Below are 20,575 nucleotides of genomic sequence, written 5' to 3'. Positions count from 1 at the left end.
CCGAGGTGGTTCAGCGGTTGAGTTCCTGCCTTCGGCCCAGGGCGTGATCCTGCAGCCCTGGGGTTAAGTCTCACATCAGGCTCCTTGCGTGGAGCCTGCTTCTCCCTCTGCCTGTGTCTCTGCCTCTCTCTCTCTCTGTGTCTCTCATGAGCAAATAAATAAAATCTTAAAAAAAAAAAAAATAGATCCCAGATGCTAGCTCCAGATTAATTTGATTGTGTTAAGTGTGGAATGGGGCTCAGTAATCTTTATTTTGAAGAAGTCCACTACCCAAATAATTCAGATGCAGACAGTCCAAAAACCCAAGTTTGACAAAAACTTAAACCCTGTTTGGTTTTGAAAAGTACTTTACCCACTTCTGTGAATTTTTTGAGTAACAAACAGTAAATACCGTGTCATGCACATAGTCAGTTTGACAAAAACTTAAACCCTGTTTGGTTTTGAAAAGTACTTTACCCACTTCTGTGAATTTTTTGAGTAACAAACAGTAAATACCGTGTCATGCACATAGTCATTGTTCTAAATATATACTCGTTGTTCAGTGAACACACAGCAGGTATTAGCTTAATCACTAACCTGCAGAACTTTATTTCTTTTTCTTTTTTTTTTTTTAAGATTTAATTTATTTATTCATGAGACACATAGAGAGGTAGAGACACAGGCAGAGGGAGAAGCAGGCTCCATGCAGGGAGCTTGACATGGGACTTGAACCCGGGTCTCCAGGATCACACCCTGGGCTGAAGGCGGCGCTAAACTGCTGAGCCACCTGGACTGCCCAGTTCTTAGCGTTTTTAAGCTAAGATTGAGAAGCTGCCCAAAGCACACACCAGTATATTTCCATAAATTACCACCTTTTCTTCTTAATCATCTCATGAAGTTTATTCATGATGGTAAAGATCAGCTTACTCTATACAAGATACCACTTACCTTGTAACTGTTTATAAGCCAATTAGGCAGAGGTACTCCATGAGACAAGAGCTTGTTGATTACACAGTGGTGATATAAATTATTCTGGACTTTGTACCTTTCCAGATAAGTTGATAATAGTCTCCATGCTTCATCTGTAGCACTTGAGAAAAACAGAACGGAGCAGTGAGTTCCAGATTCTTTTTTTTTTTTTTTGAGTTCCAGATTCTTAACAGGTATTTCCAGTGCCATTTTATAAGGAAAAAAAAATCTTTAGAAGCTCACAACTGAATTGATAATATAACTAAATGGCAACTAATATTATTAGGGTCAATGTGACATAGGGGTAGTACTAGAAACCAAATGACATGGATTCTATTTTTCTTTCACTAACCATATCTTAACATGATTACACAATTCAACTAACTTCTTTGTTCCAGATTTCTAAAACAAGGAAATTGCCTCGGATCACTATTTCCAAACCTGATCAAGTATTAGAATCATGGAGAAGAAAAAAAAGAATCACGAAGTTCTGATTTAGAACCAGAGGATGATATACCTGTCTTAGGAGTGATATTGGGGTGCTTATTAAGGGATTGTAAATTATTGTCAGAGTACTCCCAAATTGTAAAATGTTCCAATTCTGAAGCGCTGAGCTGTACAATAGAAACTATAAATGCGATTCAAGGAAGGGAAGTTTACTGAGACATCAGGGTTAGGGAAGGATTCTTTTTTTTTTGAAAGAGACACAGGCACAGGGAGAAGCAGACTCCCTATGGGGAGCCCAATGTAGGACTTGATCCCAGGACCCTGGAATCATGACCTGAGCTGGAGGCAGACACTCCACTTCTGAGCCATCCAGGTACCCAGGGAAGGATTCTAAAGAAGGTGAAGTGCATTCAGTAGACACTAAATAGGTGCATGAGGTAAGTGTATGGAGGGTATAAGCCGTTTCGGGGTGGATGAGCATTAGGGCTGTACCTAGACTCCTTAGTGGTGATGACAGATGAGAGCTGATTGGCGGCTAGCCAGGACCAGGCTTCTGCTTGTGCCACCTCACCTCCTAACTGCAACTTGATGCATCTGCAATGAAAAGCGTTCCACATATGGTAAACTAATTTGCTGAAAACATTATTTTGTTACTAAAACCAGAGATGAGATAACTTTAGTGCTCGTCTGCCGCTGGATTCACCATTAGGGTATTGGCTCTTTCCTTTCCTCACAGCCATACAACTGGATGACCCACACAGCCATTGGTAGGTGTTAAGAGAGAATTTAGTTCCAAAGGAAAAATTCTCAAAGTTTAAAAAAATATTTCCAATTCACAAATTACCTAATATTTAGATACAAGGCTTCTTCACTCAGAATACTTCGCTTTTCAATAATGCTTATGGGGGCCGATGGCTGTCCCTAAGGGACTGAAGAGAACATGCCTTTTCTAAAATGGATACCCCTATTTAGGCCATGTTAACTACTGTCCTGTGGGAATGTGGGCCTAGAGATCTCAGATTTTTTTATTTCTCAAGAAAGGCTATATATCAAGATTTAAAAAAAGTCATTATTAACTAGAATAAATTTTAAAGTCACTGTAGTAGACTAAACAAAAATACGTCTTTAAAACACAACTGGCTATGTTTACTCATTCACACTAAGCAGCAGTACAGTATTTCTGCAGCAGAAAATGAAGACTAGAGAAAGACAATTTCATACATACTTGAAAGCAAGTCCCTCGAAGATTGGTGTTAGGGGAAGCTTAAAAGTCTGACAGAGTGATATGGCAGTGTCAAAAAGGCCAGCCTGAACCAAGAGAGAGACCATCTCCTCTGCTGATGAACTTCCTGTGGAAATGGAAAAGAGCTATTTAGTGGCAACAACAGTGCCTGTCAATGACCCAAAGCTGCCTCTGGTGACAAGTCTGTAAGAGTAACAGTGAGAGGTGCCTGGCCCATCTAATACACTGGTCTAGCACACTGCATCTGCTGGCTGGCCCCGAAGCCTCCTCCCAGACTGCCGCATCACTACCTGCAACCGCAACTGCTGCCGGGTCGTGCTGAGCCAGAGTGAGGCGAATACGGGCCAAGGAACACTCTTTCTCCAGGTCTCCCAGTTCTAGAATTTCAATCTGCCGATTGGCTAGAAGCCAAAGAAAAATATTTTTGATTCCCAAAGTACAAAGGAAGTGCCTATCATCAGTGCCTATTAACTCAGCCTGTCAATTTTCACTAAACATTAATTCAACATCAATTCCAAAGGCACTGGAGGGAAAGCAGGGGGCTCCATATAAGCAACCTTAAAGATAAAGCAACAGCCCTGCTTCCAGCATGCAGCTCAGTCAAATCAAACCACTCGAATAACAACAGCTGCAGATAAGGAGATGCTTACAAGGTATTTTACACAGAATTTCATTTAACTCTTACAACTCTGAGATGCAAAAAAAAAAACCAAACCAAACCAAACCAAAACAACAACAAAAAAACCCCACCAACTCTGAGATGCTATTACTAGATCAGTAAGCAAGGAACATGCCCATAGTGAGAGAGGCAGAATTAAAACAAGGTGTGTCCAACTCTAGAGCCCAGGCTCTTAAAGGAGGAATAGCATTTCTCCATGGTAATATCCAAGGACCCTGATTAAACAAGTTTGATAATAAGCTGATCTAAATAACAGCAAGCAACACTCTTTTTAAAGCATTTTCATTTCTCATGCAGCCATACGAAGTTTTCAAAGAGCAACCAGACAACTTTTAGCAAATTAAAATACTGAAAATAAGCTAAAAGAAACTTTACAGTATTTTTACACTGCTATATACATATTACAACTACTATATAAAAACACACATTTAATACAGATTACACTATAATACAACAAAGGGAGACCCCCAACTCACTTGGAGCAGGTGTGCATTCTCCATCATGATTCCTCTTAGGGGATGCTCCAGGACGATCATACTGAGAAGACAAAATAAGTGATTAAAAGTTAATGAAAAGCTGAAAAATTAGTACAGTTGACCCTTGAACAACATGAGGATTAGGGGCACCAATGCCCTGTGTAGCTGAAAATCTGCATATAGGGACGCCTGGGTGGCTCAGCAGGTGAGTGTCTGCCTTTGGCTCAGGGCATGATCCCGGGTCCGGGGATTTAGTCCCACATCGGGCTCCCAGTGGGGAGCCTGCTTTTCCCTCTGCCTGTGTCTCTGCCTCCCCCGCCACCGTGTGTCTCTCATGAGTACACAAATCTTTAAAAAAAAAAAAAAAAAAAAAGAAAAGAAAAGAAAATCTGCATATAACTTTTGACTCCGGCAAAAACTTAATAGCCTGCTATTGACTGGAAGCCTTACCAAGAACATAAACTGTCATTAACATGTTTTTATGTTATCTGTATTATATGCTGTATTCTCACAATAAAGTGAGCTAAGAACATGTTATTCAAAAAATCGTAAGGAAGAGAAATACATTTACATTTTTAAAGAGATTCCTTAAAAATTTCTTAAGAGAATGTATGAGTGGGGGAAGGGGAGAGGGAGAGAGAATCTCAAGTAGATTCCATATTGAGCGTGATATAGGGCTCCATTCTATGACCCTGAGATCATGATCTGATTTGAAATCAAGAGTCTGGTGCCTAACTGACTGAGCCACCCAGGCACCTCCTACATTACTGCATTTATTGAAAACAATCATGTATACGTGGACCTGCACAGTTCAAATTCATGTTGCTCAAGGGTCAGCTGTATCTTCTTTTTTTTTTTTTTAAAGATTTTATTTATTTATTCATGAAACACACACAGAGAGAGAGAGGGAGACAGAGACACAGGCAGAGGGAGAAGCAGGCTCCATGCAGGGAGCCTGACGCAGGACTGGATCCCGGGTTTCCAGGATCAGGCACTGGGCTGAAGGTGGCGCTAAACCCCTAAGCCACCTGGGCTGCCCCGTATCTTATTTTGATATCACTAACTGTGATCCAGAGCTTTCATGGTTAAATTCTCTCCATATAAATTATGTTTATTTCAACTAGCATGGGTCTTCTTTTATTTATTCATTTGAGAGAGAACGAGAGAGAGAACAAGCAGGGGGAGTAGCAGGAAGAGGAAGAGGGAGAAGCAGGCTCCTTGCCAACCAGGGAGCCAGATGTGGGGCTAGATCCCAGGACCCTGGGATCGTGACCTGAGCTGAAGGCAGATGCTTAACCGAGACACCCAGGTGCCCCCTGGTATGGCTTTTTTTTTACAAAGGTACTGTAATTAACCAGACAAAGGAATGGAGATGTTTGCCAAGTTGGCCCACTTAGCTCTAACATGTTTCTGGGTCTAAGGATGTAGATTTAACCTCCAATATAAACCACCTGCCATTCCTTGGTTCCAGAGTTATATTATCTATCACTGACTCTGGGAAACAGTCTAGTAAACACAGGAATTATATACAACATGAGTAGCTGCATATATATGACCCCATCAGCATTTTTAAAGTACACATCCTTTAAAACAGTAGTTGCAAAAAAACAAACAAAAAAACCCCAAAAAAACAAAAACAGTAATTGCAGACTGAATGAACAAAAATGAATAAAATAAAAGCAGCTACCATTTACTGAGCATTTTTTGCAGCCCAGGCAGGGTCACTGTTCTAAGCAATCTGAATGAATTGCCTCATTTAATACTCAAACAATCCTATGAGGCAGACATTATCACCACCATCATCCCTATTTTATGCAAGAGAATAACTGGACAGCAAAAAATTAAGTAATTCGCTTGAAGTTAGGTCTAAATCCAAAATCATACTGCAATACTTCTTCCTAAAATAATTTGAAACTTGAGAACTAAAGGGGTGGTAATATATAACAAGGGTTTTGCTGCAAAAATAGATGAAGTTCACAAATATCCCAGTAGAAATTTTAAACAAAATGAAGCAAATGAGGTGATGGTTTCAAAAGGACCAAACCAAATTAAGTTAAATGATCCCCAAACCCCAAGGTGGGAAGCTTTCATACCACTGCACCCGATGCTGGGTGTACAATCCACGCGTATTCTGGACGAATAAGTCGTAAACAGTTAACAGCAGCCAAATAACAGTTGCCTTGCTTCTCAAGTCCCCGCAGAGTTCGAACCTCTCTGCCAAGACGCATTCCATACTCAAACATCACTGTACCAGCTAGGAGGTAATAATAAATTAGACACCAAAACTTCAAAAATGTGTTTTAGAGGGGAGCCTGGCTGGCTTAGTCAGAAGAGCATACAACTCTTAAGTTTGGGGTTGTAAGTTTGAGCCCCATGTTGGGTGTAGAGATTACTTAAAAAAAAAATATTTTTAAAAAGATGTGTTTTAGAAAATTTGTTATACTTAGCAAATACTAAAACTTGGTTTGTTTTTTTTTTTAATTTATTCATTCATGAGAGACACAGAAAGAGAGGCAGAGATATAGGCTGAGGGAGAAGCAGTCTCCTTGCAGTGAGCCTGATGCAGGACTCAATCCCTGGACCCCAGGATCACGCCCTGAGCCAAACACAGATGCTCAACCACCGAGCCACCCAGGCATCCCACAAATACTAAAACTGAAAACAAAATTGAGTTTAACCTAAAACCAGAAAAAAATCATGTGTTGGTGAGCATGTCGGAAAACTGGAACAGCTGTACCCTGCTGACAGAAATGTAAACTGGTATTGCTGCTATGGAAAATATGGCAGTTCCTTAAAAAATTGAAATGGGATTACCTGGTGATCCAGCAATTTCACTCTAGGCATATAGACTGAAAATTGAAAGCAGGGCCTTGAGGAGATATTTGTATGCCCTGTTCATAGCGGCCATTACCCATAATAGCCAGGATGTAGGCAATCCAAGTGTTCATTGATGGATAAACAAAATGTGACATATACATATAATAGAGGAAGGAAGTTTTGACATGCTGTAACATGGATGAACCTTGTAGATATTAGGCTAAGTGAAATAAGCCAGCCACAATAAGACAAATACCATATGACTCCAGTAGTCAAATTCAGAGACAGAAAGTAGAATGATGGTTGCCAGGAGCTGCAGGAGGTGAAAATGCGTGTTGTTTAATGACTACAGTGTTTCCATTTGCAAGATGAAAAGTTCTGGACATTGGTTACACAGTAACCATATATACAACATACATAACACTACTGAACACTAAAAACTGGTTAAGTTAGTAAAATTTATGTTATGTATATAAAATCTGTAAATGTTACTTCTGACATTCATTCACTTTTTTTTTTAAAGACTTTATTTGAGAGAGATAAAGCGAGCATAAGCAGTGGGGTGAGGGAGAAGCAGGCTCCCCGCTGAGCAGGGAGCCTGATGATGTGGGGCTCGATCCCAGGACCCTGGGATCATGACCTGAGCCAAATGCAGACACTTAGCCGAGTGCCACCCAGGCACCCTGGTTCATTCATTTTAAGTGATCTCTAAGCCCAACATGTGGTTTGAACTTTTTTTTTTTTAAAGATTTTATTTATTTATTCATGAGAGACACAGAGAGAGTCAGCGACATAGGCAGGGGGTGAAGCAGGCCCCTGTGGGGAGTCAGATGCGGGACTTGATCCCAGTAGCCTGGGATCAGGACCTGAGTAGAAGGCAGAAGCTCAACCACTGAGCCATCCAGGTGCCCCTGGGGCTTGAACTTACAATCCTGAGATCAAAAGTTACAAACTACCAACTGAGCCAGCCAGGTGTCCCTACCTCTAACTTTCAGATACATTCCCAGACAGTACAGAAGAGTAGTTTGGAGTGCTACTTTCAGCCATATTGTTACCTAATTCCAACCAGTGAGACCAAGAAATGTTTGGATTCTCTGATTAAGAATGATTAGAAGTATTAAGAAGTTTCATAATACTTTAGTTATACAGGTTGAATAAGATACTGAAAAACATCTTGTTTGAGGCTGCATGAGACTCCAAAAACCAAAGAGCATTTAACATTTCTTTTAGTTTTCAAATGAAACTATTTTTCATTCCAACAGTTTTAAAATTTATATAATTTTATTTAAAATGAAATTGACTGACTTTCCTCCCTCAACAAATATTTCCAAGTACCTGCCATATCTGGTGCTTGCACTGCCCACCAAAAACCAAAAACCCAAACCAAAACCTCCTCCAAAACAACATGACAGCATTATATTTACATTTAATTCATTAAATTAGTTTTATCTCCTTAATCTGTTAATTGTATTGAAGTCATGTAAGAAAATGTCCTTTGCAGATGCATCTTTAATATTTATGCCTTGCAACATGACATCTACAACTTACTCTCAAAAGAGTCAGCAAAAAGAAGAAAAGGCCAATAGCAAGTTGGCACAAGAACTCAAAACTATAAAAAAAAAAAAAAAAAACCTCAAAACTAGCCACAAGAATTCAAGACGCCTCTGGTAAAAAATTTAGTTTTTTAAAAAAGAAGATATAGGGATCCCTGGGTGGCGCAGCGGTTTGGCGCCTGCCTTTGGCCCAGGGCGCGATCCTGGAGACCCGGGATCGAATCCCACGTCGGGCTCCCGGTGCATGGAGCCTGCTTCTCCCTCTGCCTGTGTCTCTGGCTCTGTCTCTCCTTCTATCTCTCAAGAATAAATAAATAAAATCTTTAAAAAAAAAAAAAAAATAAAATAAAAATAAAAAAATAAAAAAGAAGATATAGACAGAATGCCATCTCACTGGAAATGTGTCAAGAATGTTCTAGAATGGGATAAGCACATGTTTTTAAGGCTAACAGGTAATCTTTAAAAGGGTGAAGCTTAATTTCCCCAAATGCTTATAGAGAACACTCATTCAATGGCAGAAATAAGGTAAAAATTACCAAATCAAACAGCATTTTTATAAAACATGGTTAAACTTCTCTAAGGTGGCCCCCAACAAAGACTGTTGGCTTCAACTGCTCACCCTTTCGGTAATTATGGCGAAAAACGTGAAAGGCATAGAGGAGCTCATAGTAATTGTGAGTCATAAGGTCCACAGCTCGCGCACGAGATTCAATTATTGCCACAACCTAATAAAGGGGAAGCAATTAGATATCAGAGTTAGTAGCTAGCAAGATAACCCAGACAGCTGTGTCCAGTCATCAGTAGACAAAAAAAAATTACCTCATTATGCAGATTCACATAGGGAAACTCTACAAGATCTTGTAGCTGTGAGCGTTCACAAAGAACTACCACCAGCTGCCGCAGACAATCTAACTGCCTAGAATGAAAAAAAAAAAAAGGGATGTAAGGGCAAACTGTCTCAGTGGATTAATAAACAGGGCTGGTAAATTGCCTCCTCTAAAAAAAGACTGGGGTTGACTACCTGCTAGAATCAGGAATTTGGGTTAAGGCTTCATAGGCTTGGCTATTGTGACCCAAATCCAAATGATGTTTGAAAATGCATGTCCTTAAAGTAGCCTAAATGTCAAACATAGAGGGAAAAAGAATAATAACAATTAAAATCCCATATCCATGACAAATCTAATGGGAAATAACTAGATTACAGGTAGTTCTTACCTGACTTTTCCAGTCACCACCTGCTTCAGTTAATATTGACGAAGCCAACTGAATAACCAGCTCAGGCAAACCAACAACATCTAGTAGACGCAAAACCTAAGGAGAAATAGAGTTTCCATTAAAATTAATATGATAGTGCACTTCAAATTGAAACAGGAATTAAATCAATCAGAAAGATAACTAGGTAAGATGAAGATTAAGTCAAAGATGTTGACCACAAGACAGGATTATTTGGTTAATATTTGACTTTCCTTTAGGGATGCCTGGCTGGCTCAGTCGGAAGAGCATGTGACTCTTGATCTCAGGGTTGTGAGCTCAAGCCCCACATTGAGTGTAGCGATTACTTAAATAATTGAAATAAAAAAAAGAAAGACTCTCCTTTAGATTCTATTGTCAAATAACAGGCTTACTGTACAATTTCCTATTGTTCTTTTTGTTCATGGCTGTATGTTCAATGTTTAGTACAAAGTGGGCTCTTATTATTTATTAAAGGAATACATGCAATTTCACTAACTTTTCCTAGTAACTATTTAGATTACAGATGATTTTAAAGCCCAGAAAATAAATTGCCACCATAGCCTTATAAAACCTAAAGAGAATAATGTTTGACATAATCCTTTTCTTTCTTTTTTTTTTTTTTTAAAGATTTTATTCATTTATTCATGAGAGACACTAACAGAGAGAGAGAGGCAGAGACACAGGTAGAGGGAGAAGTAGGTTCCATGCAGGGAGCCTGATGTGGGACTCAACCCTGGGTCCCCAGGATCACTCCCTGAGCCAAAGGCAGGCACTCAACTGCTGAGCCACTCAGCAGTCCCAGAGCAGTGCTCTTCAAACTTTTTTGATTATCTCCCCATTAATGTCTGTACGCACATGTATTTACTTATGTACACACAGCTAATATGTATAACATACTGAATAAATAATTTTAAAGAAAGATGAAATACAGAAAATAGTAATAGTTTTTTTTTTTAATAGTAATAGTTTTGAATTACTTTTACTTGTTAGTACTTATTTATTCTTTTCTTTATTAACAGTATAAAACATCTTTTTGTTTTGGATGCTTAGTTTTTATTTTATACTTTTTCTTGAAATATAACATTTATTTTATTTATTTATTTTTTCTTAATTTTTATTTATTTATGATAGTCACACACACACAGAGAAAGAGAGAGAGAGAGAGAGAGAGAGAGAGAGGCAGAGACACTGGGAGAGGGAGAAGCAGGCTCCATGCACCGGGAGCCTGACATGGGATTTGATCCAGGGTCTCCAGGATCGCGCTCTGGGCCAAAGGCAGGCGCTAAACCGCTGCGCCACCCAGGGATCCCCTATAACATTTATTTTTTAAAAAGCAAATTAATTTAGTTATTTTAAAAAGATTTTATTTATTTTTAATCTTTTTTTTTTTTTTTAAAGATTTTATTTATTCATGAGAGACACAGAAAGACAGAGAGAGAGAGGCAGAGACACAGGCAGAGGGAGAAGCAGGCTCCATGCAGGGAGGCTGATGCGGCACTCGACCCCGGGTCCCCAGGATCACGCCCTGGGCCGAAGGCGGCACTAAACCACTGAGCCACCTGGGCTGCCCAGGAATTTTTAAAAATTGTGAGGGTGATTTTAATTAAAATGAAGCAGTATCATAAGTAAAACAAATTAACCAGCAAATCTACTGAAATCAAATGGAGTGGTTTAGGGGCCACTCTGTATCCCCGCCCCAGCTGTGACACTCTCACTCTTCCTTCAGATGCCTTGAAACTAAATGACAAATGACAACCTGGTAAAAGGACCAACTAAGAGCACTAGGGTTATCCTTCTATTAAGCATCAGCACATCTTGGGATGCCTGGGTGGCTTAGTGGTTGAGTCTGCAGCAGTGATTTTTCATATTTTTTGAATCAATAAAGTTTCTTTCTTTTTTTTTTTTTAAGATTTTATTTATTTATTCATGAGAGATGCAGAGAGAGAGAGAGAGAGAGAGAGAGAGAGAGAGAGGCAGAGACACAGGCAGAGGGAGAAGCAGGCTCCATGCAGGGAGCCCGATGTGGGACTTGATCCCGGGACTCCAAGATCACGCCCTGGACCAAAGGCAGGCGCTAAACCGCTGAGCCACCCAGGGATCCCCGAATCAAAAAGTTACTTTTGATGAAAGCTATGGAGCTTCTCCACAAAAAAAACAAAAACAAAAACAAAAACAAAAACAAAAACAAAAACAAACAAAACACAAAACACAAAACAAAACAAAACAAGCAACATTTTGCACATACTTTCAGGGGATTTACCAATTCCTCAAACCTATCTAGCTTCATTAAAAATCCTTAGAATTCAGGTGGTTGGCTGGCTTAAAAGGTGGAGTGGGCAACTCTTAATCTTGGGGTTGTGAGTTTGAGTCCCACACTATGTGTGGAGATTACTTAAAAATAAATAGATAAAAAAAAAAAAACAAGCAAAAAAACTCAAAGTGGGGTGGCTGGGTGGCTTAGTCGGTGGGGTTAAGTGATCGAGTCTGGATTTCAGGGTCCTGAGATTGAGCCCTGCGTTGGGCTCTGTGCTGAGTGTGGAGGCTGCTTAAAATTCTCGCTTATGGGGCAGCCCTGGTGGCGCAGTGGTTTAGCGCCGCCTGCAGCCCAGGGCGTGATCCTGGAGACCCTGGATCGAGTCCCATGTCAGGCTCTCTGCATGGAGCCTGTTTCTCCCTCTGCCTGTGTCTCTACCTCTCTCTCTCTCTGCATCTCTATGAATAAATAAATAAAATCTTAAAAAAAAAAATTCTCGCTTATGCACACACTTTCTCTCTCAAATAAATCTTTAAAAAAATCCTTAGAATTCTAAATAGTTTTCTTATCAGATGGATGGTGGAGGATTATTAAGAGATACAATCTAGGGATGCTTGGGTGGCTTAGCGATTGGGCAGCTTTTTATTTTTTAAGATTTTATTTATTTATTCATGAGAGACAGAGAGAGAGAGAGAGAGAGAGAGAGAGAGAGAGAGAGAGGCAGAGACACAGGCAGAGGGAGAAGCAGGCTCCACACAGAGAGCCCGACATGGGACTCGATCCTGGGTCTCCAGGATCCCACCCTGGGCCAAAGGTGATGCTAAACCGGTGAGCCACCAGGGCTGCCCTAAATAAATCTTAAAAAAAAAAAAAAAAAAAAAAGCTACAATCTATTTCAGTGTAAGTTCATTTATCTCAGGGTGCCTGGTTGGCTCAATCAGTAGAGCATGTGACTCTTGATCTCAGGGTCATGAGTTCAAGCCCCACGATGGATGTAGAGCTCACTTAAAAGAAAACAATCATTTGTCTCTTTTTCAAGGACTGAACAAGAGAGGGTTAAGCCTGCCTTTGTCGCATTTACTTTTTGGTGGGAAATGGTTATCTAAAAATCTAACTTGATGCATGGTTAAATGTTATAAAGAAGATAAAACAGCCAGTCAAGGACAGAAATTGCCCACAGTGCTTCAATCTGCATGTGAGGGAAAGAGGGGGCAGGTGAACATGGAGAGGGTGAGCACCACAGCTATTCTACATGGAAAGGCTGAGAGGAACTCTGAGGAGGTGACACAGGCGCAGAGATTTCAATGACACGAGGGCTTAAGTATATGGAAAAAAGGGAACAGCAGGTAGAAAGGTCTTGAAGGGAATAGAGTATATACCTGGCTTGCATGAGATAGTAAGTAGGCCACTCTTGCTATGGTATCAGGAGAGGTATCAAGGGCCAAATCTTAACCTAAGGCTAAACACAGCATTTTAAGTTAATTCTTCAAGATTTTGGCAAGACTAATATCAATAAAATTCCAGTGATGACTGGGCTAATAAAATGGTTTCATGATGGGATTTTAGCTTAAGTTAAGAACCAATTCATTTCATTAAAATGTACATTTTATTTCATTAAAATGTACATTTTATTTCATTAAAATGTACATTTCTTTAATTTCTCCAGGTAAGTTCATTTCTCTTATCTTGGAAGTTCAGGGACTGATTAAATTTTTACATTATTTTTCTCTCCAAATACCATAACGATTTCAGGTACATTTTTACACAGAGTGATGTAGAGGGACCAAACCACACAGTGATGTACCTTATCATAATACTGCATCTTGGGAGTGGACACAATTTCCCCATCCTCTGAGCGAATCAAGCGATCCAAGAATTCCTCTTTGCCCACTTCAGATGCTGCATGGCGGAAGCAATCCAGAGCCTGGAGGAATAAAAGAATATAAAATGACTTAAAATGGACTGTTCTAATTCTAGGTGCTTAAATTTGGGGCAAGGGGGTGTTCGGTTCTAAAGGAAAGCCAAAAAAGAAAAATTAAGACTGTTAACTATAGGGACGCTTGGGTAGCTCAGTGGTTGAGCAGCTGCCTTCTGCTCAGGGTGTGATCTCAGGGTCCAGGATCAAGTCCCACATTGGGCTTCCTATGGGAAGCCTGCTTCTCCCTCTGCCTATGTCTCTGCCTCTCCCTCTCTGCATCTCTCTTGAATAAATAAATAAATCTTAAAAAAAAAAAAAAAAAAAGACTGTTGGTTGTATTTATAATTTCTGCCATTCTAAATTCTGACACATTATTTAGAATTTCTCTTTAACTTATCTCACTTTTTAACTTAAATGCTATTTTTTTAAAGATTTTATTTATTCATTAATGACAGACACAGAGAGAGAGAGAGAGAGAGAGAGAGAGAGGCAGAGACACAGGCAGAGGGAGAGGCAGGCTCCACGCAGGGAGCCCGATGTGGGACTTGATCCTGGGTCTCCAGGATCAGGCCCTGGGCTGAAGGTGGCACTAAACTGCTGAGCCACCGAGGCTGCCCAACTTAAATGCTATTAAAAAGTAAACTTTAATAAGAAAAGTGATAGAAATATGGTAGCAGAGGAACATGTTAACATTTGTAAAATTTGAGTAGTATCTGATTGTTTTAATAAGTCTTTAAACTTTCCTGCATGTTTGAAAATTTACATAAATAGGACGTCAGGGAATAAATCAGAATGGTAAACTTCCATAATGGGGGTGGGGGGAGAAAGCAGCCTAAAATTTAAAAATATATATAATAAAAACAATGTAGTTGAGTAATAAATTTGATGTACAAAATCCATCCCTAAAAACACCTATACAGTGGCAAAAGGGTTTTCATGTTTTCTTCATGTTTTTCCATGTTCTAACTAATTTGCAAAGCACATGAAAGCTGAACAATCCCCATATGGCTCTTGCTGGCACTAATCATCTTTATCCTTATCTAGAGGATTCTGCCTCCCATCTCCCCTAACTAGTTAGATGGAGACTGAGTGTCCTCTTTGCACTGAATTTGGTTCATCATTTGAATGCGATTTACCTTCTGTCCCTCTCCTGTAACGAGGTAACACCGTCCCAGCATAAATTGACAGGAACCAACATTGACTTGACACCAGGGACGTAGCAGTTGAATATAATCCTTAAAGGCATAAAAGGTGCTTTGTGATTAGAGAATGAATATGAGATAACCATTCCCAAGTTCTTCACAGAGGGAAAGAGTATAGTGGTCAATCAACACAAAAGGTGTTATTTACTAAAATTATCTGTAAATTAAAATCTCATCCTATTAATCTATTCTTGTATTAGGTTAGACACTTTAAAACAGCAAACAGGACTCCAGTAACACCAACACATGTAAACACACATACGCTTTTCCAACTAAGCAATTTTCCAGCTTTTGTTATTTACTGGTTTAATGACTAGATGACTCCAGTAAATGATTTACATGAAGACAATGGTACCTTTGTTTTAATATAAAGAGAACCTAACAGGATTAAAAAAGCAAAACAAGATACTCTAAAAATAGTTAGGAATGACATGTTAAGAGATAAGTAAAGAAAATGTTTCTGGGGTATGTTTTGCTGCAATCAAGTTTAAATTATTTGTGGTTCTTACTATTAGACAACTAAGTTGCAGGTAACATTTATAAACAAAAAATGTCCAGAAATCACCTTCTTTAAAAGAATGATTAAACCTGAAATATTCAATAGTACTTACCTGCAATTGTACATACTGACAATTTCCCATCAAACATTCCAGAAAGAGACAACCGGGATTGCTAGGCCATCTAGTCACTGGATAAGGAGATTTTTTCTAATTTTTGGGCAAAATTTAAAAATATTTATACATATTGGACATCAAACTTCATGCAATGACTTAAGGTAGAGAAAAAAAGAAGGTAGAGAAGATGGCAGAGTACGTGTTCATTCCACATAACTATGTAACCTTAATATTAGACAAATACAGTTTAAAGGTTATATACTAGAAGCCTAGTCACCTACCTAGCTCAGAACTCCATTAACTATGGGCTAAACCATATATTTTATCCCTGGGCGATCACTCCCAATTCTGATATACTGCTCGTACTGCTGGTGCCAGTGGATAGCACTGCTGATGCTGGGTAGCATCTACCACAGTGTGTGACATATGGATAAATAAATTCAATAAATACTTGAACATATAATATTTTAAAGGGATCTAGGTATTAACATTTGTGTACCAATAAATCTGGCTAATTCCTGAGGAAATAAAACAAGATAAAATAAAAATTGGGATATCTGAAAGTAAGTATCATCTCGTTTGGGCAATAAACACCCAATCTCATTAAAAATCTTCATTATATAGGGAGAATAAGAGCCTTAGGCTGTTTAGATAGAAAAAATCTTTTAACTGGCTTTTATTTTTTAAAAACAATTTGAGAGAGAGAGAGAGAGAGAGAGAGAGAGAGAGAGATGCAGCATGCACACATGGTGGGAGGAACAGAGGGAGAGGGATGAGAGACTCCACAAGCAGATTTCCTGCTGAGTGTGGAACCCGATGCAGGGCTTGATTCCAGGACCCAGAGATCATGACCTGAGCCAAAGTCAAGAGTCAGCCACCTAGCCAACTGACTGAGCCACCCAGGAATCCCTAATTGGCTTTTAAATAAAAGGATACAAAAGCTGCAATAAATAATTGGTAGTTGCAGTAATCATCTCAGGCCAGTTCAACCCAGTTTGACTCAGAGGTGCCTTTGGTTGAGAGAAGAGATGAGATATGATATGTTTTCTTGCGACTTCTTGGAAGAATAATTCCACAATTGTTTGAGGGCTAGATACTTAAAAATAAAAAGTTATGACAATCATCAACTTGTGATAGAAGTGTCAATTTTCAATTAAGATAGTCTACCAATTCATTTTATCCTTGTAATAAAGAACATAATTTCAAAACATAAAATGCATTATGGGTGTAACAGCAATATAATAAAAGCAATTTGTAAAGTGTGAAGTACTATACAAACACAATAAAAAGCCACTTAACACTGTACTCATTTTTCTTTTCACTGATCTCATTATACCTAAGCTTCTTCCTTAGGGAGTATTTACACTAAATATGGTCTCAAGATTCCAAGTTTTGTTTTTTTCTTTAAGATTATTTATTTATTTATTCATGAGAGACACACAGAGAGAGAGAGAGAGAGAGAGACAGAAACAAAGGCAGAGGGAGAAGCAGGCTCCACTCAGGGAGCCCAACGTGGGACTCGATCCCGGGTCTCCAGGATCATACCCCCGGCTGCAGGTGGCACTAAACCACTGTGCCACAGGGGCTGCCCAGATTCCAAGTTTTATACCAAAATAATATAAAATTCTCCAGAATGGTTCTCAAGTATGAGAGATGACATCTTTTAAATATTTATTTAGATTATAAAAGCTATCACGAACTTAGTAAATTTTAAAAATAATTTTCTTGAATTAATCCTCAGAGCATCAACATATAATGGAAAAGCAGCAATACATACATAAGGCAACACCCTTAGTTTATGCCTGATTTAGGCTTCACGGGGTTTCATGAACATCCTGTAATAACCCTCAGACCACAGCTTGGTTATAAACCTCCCAAAATGAAAGCAGAGCCTACCTAATCTTTGTGAGGCAGAGGTGGCAAAGGACCACCTTAATGAATATGCAATAAAAGCCAAATTTAAAATCAAATGTATACACAGTCTAATCCTTACCAAATTTATTTGCCATTACAGCACCAGAATCAGTTAGTTCCAGTACTGACAAGTGTTGGAGATTGGACTCCCTGTGAGAAAAGAGAAAAAGACAGCAGTTCTTCTACACAAATATTACAAAGTTTCCCAACAACACTGTCCTTTTAATTAATGAGTTGCACATGAAAGCTCTACTGAAAGCACATCACCAAACAGGATAGTTTATCTTATTGAAAATGTAATTCTTGCAAATAATGGCTTTTCCTTTTTCTTTTGGTTATAAAGGAGCTCAGCCTACTTTTAATAACTAGTACGTTTCTGTGTGTGGTCTAACTTGCCCTGTGACCTCATCTATTTTGCCTTCAACAGGATTTATCTTTACATCAAACACACACAAATATGTAATAATTATATACCTGAAACTCATGTAACATTGTGTCAACTATAGTTCGATTAAAAAAAAGGCATAAAAAATGAGTTTCTAAGAAAAGACAAATTTTAGAAATTATATTTTCCATCTCTACTTCAGAATAAACATTTTTTTCTTTTCAAAAAACCACATACAATAATGTATACTTAGTATTTTGATTCTTATAAGCTGCCTTTGACCTTTGGAAAATGAAGCAGCTAAACGTTCTCTGAATATTATAAGCACATAACTGCATTATGTTTGAGATTTTTTTAAGACAATGAAAAAAATACTCAAGCTCACAATTTATTTTAAAAATAATCAAAATAATGAAACTCACAATGTGTCAACAGGAACATCAGTTGCCAGGCATTGACTTCCCCACTTAATGAGATAATAAGATAAGAGTAGAGGCGTTGTTCGGTGTAGTAGGTCTTGCTGGTCTTGAACTAGCTGACCAGCTCCCAAGATCACCTATACATGATAGGTAGGTAGGTAGGTGAGACCATACACAGCAATTAGTGATGATAACTCTTAAGGTTCAGATAAAGGTAAAATAGATAGCAAACACAGTTACAAAGGGCATACAAAAAGCAACATATGTACATAAAGGCAACACACCTATTAAATTTTAGAGTAGCAACAATATCTACCCAAACATTTAACAGTACAAAAATGCTGATGGTGAAAGAGAAAAAAACAAAGGTGTTAACTTTCACTGAATCTTTGAGCTTAGAATTCAAGAATAGGAACAGGGAAATCTAAGACCTTCCTCATGCTACTATTTTTAGATAAAAATAGTTGTGAACATAGAGGAAAATTTGGCATCATCATCAAAAGCCTTAAAAGTGGGCATAGCCTGTGACCAATCAATTCTAGTTCTAAGAGTTTATCTTAGAGATATAGTCAGAGGTGTACAGATATTTACATTTATGAAAAAAAAAAAAAGGCAACAAACAGGATGGCCACAAACAGGACTGGCTGAATAAAACTGTGCTAGGTAACTACATGTGAAAATACTGATAAGCTGTGTAAGGTACAATAAACTGGGGCGTCTGGGTGGATCTCAGAACCCTGGGATTGTGATCTAAGCTGACGGCAGATGCTTAACCAACTGAGCCACCCAGGTGCCCTTGTTATGTATGTTCTTTTTTTTTTTTAAGTTTTATTTATTTATTCATGAGAGACAAAGAGAGAGAGAGACAGAGAGAGAGGAAGAGACACAGGCAGAGGGAGAAGCAGGCTCCATGCAGGGAGTCTGACGTGGGACTCGATCCCTGGTCTCCAAGATCACACCCTGGGCCAAAGGCAGGGGCTAAACCACTGAGCCACCCAAGGATCCCCTGTTATGTATGTTCTTAATCTGCAATTTTAGGTATCTACTAAAGGTCAAACGTAATAGAGCAGTGAACAAAGACAAAAGACTTCTCACAGAGCTGACATTCTGCTCTGTGTTAAGTAGATTTTACAAGTTTCCCTCTAGCAGTACTTACGGCATCTCCCAGCCTCATTAACAGATGCTGTAAGATCAAAAGGTCTCGGCAGATGAGGAAGCGAGTACTGGCAATTTTACACACACCTCTGCACACAATACATGCTGCCGTGTTGCCACCATACAGCTGGGAAAGATTCATTCGAATATTCAAAGGCTGAGCTATAATTAAGAGTAAAAAAAAGGAAAAGAATGTAAAAGGAGTTAAATTATTTTCTCTAAATCAAAGAGACATGTTTGTTCTCATTCACCTGGATTGAACCCCTTTTCCATTTCCACTTCTGTCTCGTAATCCATTTCCCGCACAAGTAGTCCAATGGCCTGGATTGGGTTCTTGATCTCCTGCAGCTTACTGCAAATATCCTCCATCACATTTTCTCTAGAAGGATAATTAGAAAACTATTACTACTGAGAATATGTAACACAGACTCTATAAGTCTTGTACGCTAAACGCTCTAAGGAACAGAAAGACCAGATACTTTTACTTCACATAGCAAATTTTTCCTCATTTTTTTCAGAAATAAAGACAAAATGCATGTGAGAAAATACTTTTATGTTTTAGAATTTATAGCTCAGTTAAGAGTTAATAGACTAATTTATTTATTTATTTTAAAAAGATTTTATTTGAGAGAGAGCCCAAGCTGAGGGGAGAGATAGAAGGAGAAGTAGGCTCCTTACTTAGTGGGGAGCCTGATATGAGGCTCAATCCTAGGACCCCAGGATCATGATCCAAGCTGAAGGCAGATGCCTAAGCAAATGAGCCACCACGGTGCTCCTAGACCATAATTTGAGTCTGCTTCCAGATCTGAATTCATGTGTTAGATTTTTTTGTTTAAAAATGGAGACACCTATTTAGTACTCATTTTAACTTCAAATCAGTACTTTGCATAGACTTGAATGTACAGTAAAAACTTGATTCTGGCACTAAAATTTGCTAAATTTCTATTAGGAAATGCACTTTACCCTAAATTCTCCTTACACATCAATAGTGATCAAATCTTCCAGAATCTGTTCTGCAGCCTTTTCTGGAGACTGTAGGTTGTAACAACTCATTTCCATCACTGCTGCCATATCCATAGTTACTGACTCTCCAATCAGCCGAAGGCATTTTATAAGACACATGACATCTCGAGCAATATCCACATCTATTAAGAGAAAGTTAACGTTCATGACTCAAGTCAATGAAAAGCCACTGATTTAGTATAGACTAAAATAAAATATTAGTAATTAAATGCCAAGGATCTATCTGAGGTCTTGGAGATGCTTAGGCCTCTTCAGTTTTCCTTACTATATTTATATTGTGGTAAATTGACCAGGA

General features: G+C 38.7%; 1 protein-coding gene across 1 annotated transcript; it reads right to left on the bottom strand.

Annotated features, from left to right (window-relative positions):
- Positions 1-641: 641 nt before the first annotated feature.
- Positions 642-20,341, bottom strand: LOC121471928 (nuclear pore complex protein Nup160). The gene is made up of 19 exons (XM_041722819.1): positions 20,221-20,341; positions 19,509-19,636; positions 19,259-19,419; positions 18,106-18,239; positions 17,378-17,448; positions 16,321-16,480; positions 15,382-15,451; positions 14,705-14,803; positions 13,455-13,574; positions 9,379-9,474; positions 9,185-9,279; positions 8,983-9,079; positions 8,783-8,888; positions 5,887-6,047; positions 3,794-3,854; positions 2,929-3,039; positions 2,621-2,744; positions 1,888-1,989; positions 642-1,069 (listed from the first exon to the last, which is right to left on the bottom strand). The coding sequence occupies exons 1-19, from the start codon at positions 20,238-20,240 to the stop codon at positions 898-900; spliced, it is 2,088 nt and encodes a 695-aa protein (XP_041578753.1). The 5' UTR covers positions 20,241-20,341; the 3' UTR covers positions 642-897.
- Between the last annotated feature and the right edge of the window lie 234 nt (positions 20,342-20,575).

The sequence above is a fragment of the Vulpes lagopus genome, chromosome 11 (genome assembly GCF_018345385.1).
Source record: "Vulpes lagopus strain Blue_001 chromosome 11, ASM1834538v1, whole genome shotgun sequence".
In the NCBI taxonomy this organism is placed as follows: Eukaryota; Metazoa; Chordata; class Mammalia; order Carnivora; family Canidae; genus Vulpes; species Vulpes lagopus.
The sequence above is the reverse complement of the archived record's forward strand: the minus strand, read 5'-3'. Positions and strand labels throughout refer to the sequence as shown.